This window comes from Polyodon spathula, chromosome 7 (genome assembly GCF_017654505.1).
Source record: "Polyodon spathula isolate WHYD16114869_AA chromosome 7, ASM1765450v1, whole genome shotgun sequence".
In the NCBI taxonomy this organism is placed as follows: domain Eukaryota; kingdom Metazoa; phylum Chordata; class Actinopteri; order Acipenseriformes; family Polyodontidae; genus Polyodon; species Polyodon spathula.
Genome location: NC_054540.1, coordinates 47789636 through 47800366, shown reverse-complemented (window position 1 = coordinate 47800366; position 10731 = coordinate 47789636). Strand labels below are relative to the sequence as shown.

At 40.5% G+C, this 10731-nt stretch overlaps 1 protein-coding gene across 1 annotated transcript; it reads right to left on the bottom strand.

The window, feature by feature from the left end:
* Nucleotides 1-934: 934 nt before the first annotated feature.
* On the bottom strand, nt 935-7573 carry LOC121317861 (40S ribosomal protein S4-like). Its single transcript, XM_041253959.1, has 7 exons — nt 7534-7573; nt 5025-5173; nt 4520-4700; nt 3872-3969; nt 1951-2122; nt 1336-1493; nt 935-1106 (listed from the first exon to the last, which is right to left on the bottom strand). The coding sequence occupies exons 1-7, from the start codon at nt 7571-7573 to the stop codon at nt 1008-1010; spliced, it is 897 nt and encodes a 298-aa protein (XP_041109893.1). The 3' UTR covers nt 935-1007.
* Nucleotides 7574-10731: the final 3158 nt, after the last annotated feature.

Genomic DNA, 10731 nt, shown 5'->3' with positions numbered 1-10731 from the left:
TCCAAAAAGCTTGTTTACAAAAGGATTCCCAGGACGAAGGCAGAAGCAAGTTAGTTCAATTCAAGCACAAAGCAACCACGTCTTTCCAAAACATGAAAGGTTTCAGTACGGAACGAAGTTCACTTCTATATCACATTTAACTTTCCTGAAATTGCTTTTGACAGATTAACATTTCATAGCTTTATTTAGTACTTGGAAATGTATCTTTTTCATCTCTGATAATGTGCACTTCTTAACATTGGCCACAGATATAGTCCAATTCAAATTGTACCCGTTGCAGGCTGTAGTCCTTGTATTATCATCCTTTTTCTTGTCTTTTTCTTCTATGGCTTCTGGTAGACACTTCTAATAGCTTGTAGTCTAGGTGATGCAAAACTTGTGGTCATAGTTGTACATACTCAGGATGTAGGTTATTGTGATATAGGTTTTCATTCTAATATTATCTAATGTTGTAGCTACAGCTGTGGTGGGGGGGATATGTAGGTTTCACATCAGTTGATCTATTTAATAGAGAAACAGTATAGCCATGTGATCAGTGCCATCTAGTGGAAGTCAATGAAGCATTTATTTGAATTAATGGTAATACATAAACTTCACATTACAGGTGAAGAATTAAAACACACCTTTGTCTGCTCAAGTTTTTTGCCAGATGCTGAGTTTGCAATACAGCATGATGCTTAATATTGAAAACAGAATTCAGGCCATTCTGTTTTAGTACGAATAGTACAGTGCTAGGTTGAAATAAAGTTCCAACATAAATCGCATGGATACAGAACTTACATCAGTATCCAATGTGTATCCACAAAATAGTATAAACAAACCTCTACAGACTGCAATGTACAATCGTAAATAACCAAAACTTCAATATGTACCTAAATGTAAAGATAAGTAGTTCCCACTACTTGGTTAGTTTTAAAGACACTAAAAACAGTAATTTTGTAAATATTTTTTTATTTTATTTTCAAATCACGGACAAATGGTTTCTCTGCACAATTGTCAAGCGCACTTTAGCTGCTCTGCTTGGCTGCCAGTCTCTTGTCTCTCTCCTCTGCAATGGTGAGGCGGATACCCTTTCCACGGGGCAGGGAGACCCATGGCTTGTTACCCTGAGAAGAAAAGCATGACGTCAACATTTCTGGAAAAAAAAAAAACTAAAAAAAAAAAGACAATTCTGACAATGCTTTTATTCAAGACATTAAATCCTACTGCAAGTATATCCCATTTCTACAGCTCCAGATGTTTGTCACTCTCATCACATCCCCAGCAATTTAATGCAATAGCAGTAATCCATACTGATCAGTATCAGCTTGATCAGCAACCTTATTAGACACTCACCTTGCCGATCACAAAGATGTTGGACAGCCTGGTAGCAAAGGTGTTGCCAGTAGAATCCTTGACGTGAACCACATCGAAAGAGCCAGGATGTCTCTCCCTGTTGATGATCACACCAACACGACCCAAGTTAGCACCACCAGTCACCATGCACACGTTACCTGGAATACAGAAATCAAAATGTTAGACAATGCATTTCAATATACTGATCTAAAACATTGACAACCGCCACAAGGATATATTTTAATGTTATAAAACCATCAGCATTTTACATGTCACATTTTAAAACACGTTGACAGTCTGATTGAATGAACATTAAATCTGTTTTGCCTTGGGAGTCTGGTCAGCTTTTTCTTTGCAGTTTGGTCTGTACGGAGAGTTGGGGGCCCAGCAAACTGTACAAAGGTTGACTGAATCTGTGAAGGATCCAGTCTAACAATGTATTATTGTTGCTATCTTTACAAACGTGATCCCTATACAGGCCACGTACCAGCCTCTGTAAATCGGTTAAGGACACTTTCTACAGCAAAGCCATGTGTCAAAACCCCTTCATTCTGCCTGAAGATTTTCAACCCTGCAATGTCATTAAAAATAGCAAGTCAGCACACGTTGAGTTACCTGTATCAAACTTGATGAATTCAGTGATCTTGCCAGTCTCCAGATCAATCTGGACAGTGTCGTTGGTCTTGATGAGTGGATCCGGGTAGCGGATTGTGCGGGCATCATGGGTCACCAGATGAGGGATTCCCTTTGTGCCAACAAAGATCTTCCTCACTTTGCACAGCTTGTACTAGAGGGAAACAAATACAACAAACGAGAATTTTTAAACTAAAAATAAGGCATGACCCTAGTTAGCAATACAGGAAAATGCTGAAGTTTAACCAAGTACTGGATGAAACGCATTTATCCTACCACAATGCTGTAGATGCACTCGTACACATCTTGTTTAGGGAGTGAATACACAGTGTGGTGGGAAATGGGGGTCCAGACTGCGACAAATGATCGCAAATGTGACCCAAATGTTTTTGGCAACTATTTTTGGAGTTAGGCGCCATTAGCACTTTAACACAAAAAATGCTTCCTATCCCTTAACTTGGAATTACTTGTGGCATTAAATGAATAGTATAAAAATATAATTCAGCTGTCAAATTCATAATGAATACAATATTATACATTTCAAATAACTTTTTTTACAATGCAATTTATCGATACTATAGTTTGTATATCTAATATCTACATCTATCTATCTACTCTCAAGAGAAACAAACGGAATCATGAGAAGGACGGTAACAATCTGATCTAATACAAATGCCTGGGAAATCCAAAGGTGCCTCAATAACACAATCAGAAAATGAAATCCGGTAACCTCAGGTTTTATGCAACAAAAGTACAGGTGACCAAATGTGAGAATTTAGCTTAATATATGAACAGTTGCATTCAAGAAATTTAGAAGAACAAAAAGCAAAACAACAAAAATGCACCAAGGATTTTGTGTTGCACATGTGCCATTAACAACATGAACCAAAAACTAAGAATTCTAAGGGCGGGAATTTAAATGAAAAATATTACATTAGCTGAAAAAAATTGTTAATTCTAATAAGCCAACATTTCCCCAGTCGTATCACTGGGTGTATAAATAAAGTGGTTGTATGAGGTTGGTAAACAGAATTTATTTAAAAGGGGAAGTGTAATGCAAATGAATATACAACCATATCAATAGAAAATATGTTAACTAAATCTTTTGACATTTTCAGCTTCTCCTAGAGCAGTACATTGTATAAAAACCATTAAAACAAAATTAACATTGAATGTATTGGAGCTCTTCCGTCGCGCTGTGTGTGCTGTCCTGTCACTGACTCGCTCTACAGTCACACATAGTATTCTACTGAGCATATGTCTCGTTCCTATACTATAAAGCCATTGTTTTATTATGGCAGCCCTTTGTTGGCTTAAAGGTTAAGGCACACAAATACTTTGTTACTGTTTTTCCTTTTGTTATTTTTGCACCAGAACACATTGCAATCCAACAATTCAACCTGCCAGCGTTCATTGCTGTGGGTGGCTGTCAACGATATGATGTAACACTGGTGCCAGAAAGGTTCCACTATGGCAGCAGCCTGCATTTCCAGCTGAACCAGAAAACTGACAAAAAAAGTGAAGTACTGGCCAAACGCTTTACTTAACAAAACTGGCACAGCGAGACACACTTGTTATGTATACAGAGCATTTAGAGAGCCTTATTTTGAGTAGAGTTCCCCTTTAAAAAACTCCCTTTGCTTCCGACCTTCTCCATGACTGTTTAAGCCATTTGGCATTCATGATAATGAATTTTAACTTTTCAAAATGCAAATTGCATACAACTGAACCCAGTAACTTCTGATACTCCAGATAAGCAACTGTAGCTAAACAGGTTGCAATCCCTCTCCCAAAACTAGTGTCTTTAAAACTGCATATTGGTCAATTTCACTCTGAAAAGCTGAAGGCTACATAGGCAACATGCCATGTTGAGAAGCCGGTTTCAATAAACATGTTTATTCACCTTGGCCTCCTCAGCTGTGATGCGGTGAACAGTAAAGCGCCCCTTGACATCATAGATCAGACGGAAGTGCTCTCCAGTCTTCTCAATGCTGATGACGTCTGCGTTGAGAAAAAAAAAGCAATAAAGATTAGGTCATTATAGCATCTCTAAAACAACTATGCACTATTTTACAAGGACATGAATATGGCAATTGTAAAGGTTTTCTACAAATGCTGCCAGAAAAGAATACTAAATCAAATGGCCTGCATAGCCATATCTGCTAATTTCAACCCTTAGAACGCTTACTGATCTACAAAGCGACTATTCATGGAGTTAAAGCAAGCAAAAGATTACCTAAATCAAAGCTTCTAATTGTATACAGCTATGGTCTACCGACTATAAAAAGACAAATATCAAAATACAGTCGTGTAACAAAAAATCATATTAACTCAAGTGTGCGTCAATATGGCAGCCATATTAGGTCAGCGGTCAATGTCCTGGTCAACACAGTTAACATACAAGATCTGTACAACACCAAGGGTTCATTTTACTTGCACAGGACTCCCAATAAATCTGACCTAAAGAGTCAGCACCAGTTTTGTTTTCTATATTTTTTTAAAAACACTGTCATATTTCACCCCCCAAGTTGTTTTGATTATAAGTGCTTACCCATGAAGCCAGCAGGGTAGGTGATGTCTGTGCGGACCTTGCCATCAATCTTGATGAATCTCTGCATGCAGATCTTCTTGACCTCATCTCCGGTCAAAGCGTACTTCAGACGGTTTCTGAGGAAGATGATGAGGGGGAGGCATTCCCTCAGCTTATGCGGACCAGTTGACGGGCGAGGAGCCTGGGAAGAAAGCAAGGTGGAATGGTTAAGAATACCTCTAAACATTTCCTGACTAGTAAGTGCAGGAAACCCAGAATAGGTGCATTGTATTTTATCCAATAATTTCTCTTAAACAGCAGAAATACATAATGTCAATGAACCAAAGCTATGACCACGCAAATCTGTTTGTTTCTTTCCTTGTTAAATATAAAAGCTCTCATTGAAACAGCACATTACTCATTTTTAAAAAGTGCTCGTGCAAAGAGGCAGCCACAGGCCTAAAGTGTACACTAACTATATTTAACATGCATCAGACACCTAAAAAAAAAAAGAATGTCAACTTACAAACACTCCCGTCAATTTATCCAGCATCCAGTGCTTCGGAGCTGCTACACGCTTCAGGTGCTTTTTAGGTCCTCGAGCCTGGGAAGGAAGGTAGAAAAGTTTAACAAATAGCCAAGCAGGCCTTACACACCGACATGTCAGTAATAGATCTTTGATAGCAATTTAGATCAACGACATGCGAGCTGTCAATATGAAGTCACCTAAAGCTACACAAAACCCTGATAACAGCCAACTTAATATGTTCCATTCCAACCGGTGTTAAATCTAGTTCTGGTCATAGTGTTAACATGACCTGCACTGCACTCGCCACCCCGTATCAAAAAATTATGCAGACACCAAACGACGTTGCGTACAACTTATAATCTATTCAAAAACACCAGAATCAGTTGCATTAAAAATATAAACGTATATCCTGAACGTGTATAATCGCTTCGGATTCTGCAAGTGTGACACTGCAACAACATACAGTACACATACATTAATGCGTCCATCACTACACTGCCACCACGTACTCAACAGTCCAATCACTAGTTAAGAGGCCTATATAAAAGTCTGAAGTTTACCACTATGGAAAATAAACTGAATTTACCGCTTTAAGAATCAGACTTCAGGTCTTTCCGTATTTTAAACCGAAAGCACCCAGGTCAACTACTTCAGTACCTAAACAGGCCTACTTTCACATGTTACTGGGAAACGCACAAGCATATTTACAATTCACTTAGCATACCCATTGAACATATTAACGTATGGGTATATAACGATTAAATACGTTTTACCATGTTTGGTAATTGTTACTGCCGTTTTCCAATACAGTCGTGCTTTACTGTTTAGACCTTTTCGATACAATACGGAATACCGATAAATTTCAACCAATGTATCTTAAGATTCCCTGAGCCCGAATTTTGAAATGCGGAGGGACATTGCTTTTGTAAATGTTAAAAGCTTTATATCTGAATTTAGGGTTCGTTACATTTTTGGTATTAACTGGATGTTTAGGGATGATTTAGTTCAAGAACAAAAGAGAAATTCTCCTCACCATGGCGGTTTCTGCAGGGAAAAGGACCTCCCACTTTCAGGCCAACCCTGATAACTTGCCGGGCGACGGACACTGAAAGGGGACATGTCCCTGCTCCTAATGCGTTAGCAAATACCGACACCTAGGGGTGGAGGACTGATTGAAAATGCACTCTAATTTCTAATTAACATTGGAAGTCTAGTACTAAAACCAAGCTAACTAACAAGAACGCATGTGTAATCTTACGTAATAAGCACAGTAATACATATTTATTTTTATTTTGATCTAAGATGGTTGCTATATGTTTTTTGTTTGTTTATAGTCATATTTACAATGAATTATTCATAATATAACTGCTCGGCTAAAACTAACCTCTCTTTCTTGCTAAAGTAATCTTAATTATACATTGACTCTTTCCACGCGAGGATTTGAGCGTTAAAACGACTTTTTAACGACTTAGCAGCAGATACATTAATTCTGTCGCCCAGAAACTAATTGCTTCTTCATTCAACAGGTCCGGGAAAGGGCGGGTTATTTAATTTCAGTTTTAACAGCGTCCACAAGAGGGAGTCTGATCATATATAATTTAAAATCACTGCCAAAGTGTTCTATTGTATGATTATACTGCTACATACTGCTGCATATTTTCAGACATGCGTCTGAGTTATTTTCTAATAAGCTTCTTCCCCTAATGACTGTCAGATGCTTGACCCAGAAGACATTGCTGAGGTGAAATAACCTAGTAAGTGAAACAGTAATATATTTCCTGGGAGGCAAGGCAAGAAAGCAAACGGAGAACTCTCTTTTACTAGTCTAGTACAGTGTTGCTCTATTAACAGCTATTAAAACGCTTTTAATTACTGAGCCATCAAGCATCTTAAAACTGTTCTTTAAAAAAAAAAAACATTATGTTTGTCTAGTGTTTATTAGCTAAAGGTCTCAAACGGAAACTCTTTAACACACAAGCTGGTGTAAATAAAGCTGTAAACGATATGGAAGCATATTGTCTCTGGGCACAGCTGACTGCTGACGCTTCATCATCCTACAGCTCTTCAGCGCTCATGAAAATCAATTCCAAATGTTTTCTTGCAACATAGAGCTGAAAACTTTAGGTTACTTACCGTAACCCTGGTTCCCTGAAAGGGAAGACGACCACCAATGACATTACGTATGGCAGTGTTCTTCGGTAAGACATCATTGTGAGGGCCGCCACACCCCCTTTTTCACATTTGTGTATTGTCGGGGGCTGCACGTCAGGGACGACGCTAAAGTCCACCAGGGGCCGCCAGTGGCCCGCGGGCCTTGCAATGAAGAACACTGACGTATGGGATATGCCTGCCAACTTGGTAGATATCGCTGAGCTCTCTATACCAGAGCTGCCAGTAGGCCCCTTCCTGGGATGATGCACTTGGTCTCGCCCACCAAGGGGATAAAACTGTCATTCAAAGGAAGCCTCTTTCTCTTTTTCCCTTTTTTTCTCTTTTTCCATCAAACCCGTGAGGGCGACCAATGCACCCTCGCGGTTGGTGGTCATCTTCTCTTTCAGGGAACCAGTGTTATGGTAAGTAACCTAACGTTCCCTTTCCGTTCGAAGAGGACCACTAATGACATTACATATGGGATAATGTATACCAGAGCCATCGCGAGGGAGAAAGAACGACAGCATATGAGGGACGCACAAGCACTGACTAACCCAGAGGACCCGTGTGCCTAAAGAAGCCAGGGCAGGGTCTACCACATTAAGACAGTAGAACCTGGAGAAAGTATGCAGCGTAGCCCAGCTAGCCGCAGTACAAATATCAGACATAGAGGCACCTCTGAAGAGGGCGCAAGATGTAGCCAACCCTCTAGCAGAGTGTGCGGCTATACTATCAGGTGGGGGCAAGTCAGCACCATTATATGCAGTTGAGACTGTATCCACAATCCAATGTGACAGACGCTGCTTAGAGAGGGGCTGTCCTAGGGTCCGTGTCCCATGACAGACGAAGAGCTGGTCAGATTGACACAGAGCACTTGTCCTATGCACATAGCATCTCAATGCCCGCACTGGGCAGAGGAAATTCAATCTCTCATCCTTTGTTGAAGCAAACGGAGGTGGATGGAAGGATTCCAGTTCCACAGACTGATTAACATGGAAGGCTGTGATCACCATGGGGAGGAAAGCGGGGTTGGTGCAAATACGCATGCAGGAGCTGTGCACAGACAGCACCTGCAGCTCACTGACCCACTTAGCGGAGGTGATAGCCACGAGGAAGGCTGTCTTTACGGACAGCAACTTCAACTCTATGGAGTGTATGGGCTCAAACGGGGCCTTTGTGAGAGCCTCCAGTACAATATTAGGGCTCCATTCGGGGAGAACAGTCCTCCTAGGACGGCGAGTGCCTTTAAGAATCCGGGTAGCCAAAAAATGCGCACCCAGAGATATCGAATCCACATGGGCATGGCAAGCAGTGGAAGGTGACCTACCAGCATCAAGCAGTTCTTGTAGAAACTGTAAGTTGACTGGCATAGGGCAAGATATGGGGTCATGACTTCTAGCCAGACACCAAGCCTGGAAATACCTCCACTTATATGTGTACAAGGACCTAGTGGAGTCTGCCCTTGCGCTCTGCAATGTACCCACAACTGCATCTGATAGCCCTATGGCTAAACATAGTGCTGTAGCAGTGGGTACCAAGCACAGCGTGCACCATGTACCATGCAGTGCTGTAACTGTGCACTGACGCTGTGGCGCTGGGCACCGTGTGCCATATGCACTGAGCACTTGTGCACCAAGATACGTAAGTATCAAGGGCTATGCGTGCGCTGCTGTACCAAAGCACTGGGGGGGCCGCTACGCAAATGTGCCTACCCTGACCGCGATGTCACACACACTTGGTCAGCACGTAATGTGCACCAGGGGGACACAAGGCCGAAGCCGCGGTGGCCGAGTTGAAGCAGACAGCAAAAACATGGTAGAAAGATAGTATAGGGGAGAGCACACTGTTTGTTTACAAGGCCTGACTCATCGAGGTGGGTGGACTTACGCAGCCGGCAGGGTCTTGTTGACAGCGGGGATGTGGCAAGGCTTACCTCAGTGGAGGAGAGCGCAGCTGGAAGAGTCACTCAACAGCGGGGATATGTCAAGGTCTAACTCTGTCTTTTCAAAGTTGTTGATTCTGGGAAAGCAGCGAGCCAGCTTTCAGCTCGAATACAAGGGCAATATAATTGACTCGATTCAACTGGAGAAGCTCTTTTCTATCAACACGCTCAGCTCAGCTCAGCTCAGCACAGACATCTTACCATACCATCTTGAGAAGGAAAAAGAGAAATGGCTTCCTTGGGATGACAATTTTATCCCCTCGGTGGGCGGGACCGAGTGAATCGTCCCAGGAAGGGGCCTATTGGCAGCTCCGGTATAGAGAGCTGAGCGATACATACCCAGTGGGCAGGCATATCCCATAAGTAATGTCATTGCTGGTCATCTTCGAATTGAAAGGGAACAGGTTATCACCTGAGTTTAATCTTACCAGACCGACAGAAATGGATAGTCTTGTTTATTTATTTTTTTTTTTTTTAAATATTTTTGATTTATTCCATTTCGACTCTTTTAATTGTTCTATTTTTTACAGATTAGCTTTTTATCTTTTAAAATTACATTGGGATCTTTTTAAATTTCTGTTTTATTAAATTCTGTGTGTTTTTAATTGAATAGTCTAATTGGTCTCTAATTAGGCAATAATATCCAATACAGTTTTAATCTGGGTGATTCCTACTGTTTTTTGTAGTTCTTCTATTTTTATTCTTGGGACAAAGTTATATATTTTAAGAATATGGCTAGTACACATAAACAGCTATGGTGAAAAGTTTTGCATCACCCTAGAGAATGAACTAACGTTGAAGTGGAATGAAACCTGCTGAATAATGTTACTTTAACATAATGAATGGCATACCGCTTTGTAGTTTTCCATGTACTCTGAAAAAACTGATAAAAACTGAAAAATGTGACATTTTAAAATCGAAGATGAAATACTGTACTGCTATTCTTGCTTCCGGTAGACTTTTGAGATATCATTTTGTACTTTCTTTGAGGATATCATGTTAAGTGAAAGATCTAAATTATGTTCGATTATTTTTTTTTATGATGTCTCCATCATAGAATTCTAGATGATGTAAACTTTCAAGAAGCCTTATATCATCTTGAAAAGCGCTTTGTGATGGTGGTCCACTATGACAGTTGATATATATCATGTTCATCAGTATTTTCATTGTACTCTACAGCATGATTCTAGACCCAGGGCTTGTTGCTCAGCAGGGAGATGTTCTTATCTTATCTTTTTTACTATTGCAAAGCTGCAAGGGCAAACAATGGGTCCCAGAGTTTCACTGAGAACCCCCCCCCTCCCAGTGCACTAGGGAAGAGCAATGTGACAGAGAGAGGTTTCTTTGGGATTATAAAAAGGCTGCAGCAAACAATACTCATTGACTTTAAAAAAATCATTGACTCTGCCAAGTTAATGGTTTTCCCCATTGAGAAAGCACACAAGTGCCATTTCTGATATTGATCGGATAGATGACTTTCAGTGAAACAAAACCGTTATACAGTCACCAAAAAGATATCTCTGTGAAGGCAAAAACATTAGATGTAAGTCATAGCTGCCAACAGAAACAGTGGAATAAGTGTAATAGTTTATTAAGCATACAACAAAAATA

Excerpts from the sequence above, each read along its gene's own strand:
- LOC121317861 (XM_041253959.1), bottom strand. The coding sequence starts at position 7,573 with ATGACCACCAACCGCGAGGGTGCATTGGTCGCCCTCACGG. Across the intron at positions 5,174-7,533 it reads TGCATTGGTCGCCCTCACGG|ATCTATTACTGACATGTCGG; the intron begins GTTTGATGGAAA and ends TTGCTATCAAAG. Across the intron at positions 3,970-4,519 it reads CTACCCTGCTGGCTTCATGG|ACGTCATCAGCATTGAGAAG; the intron begins GTAAGCACTTAT and ends TTCTCAACGCAG.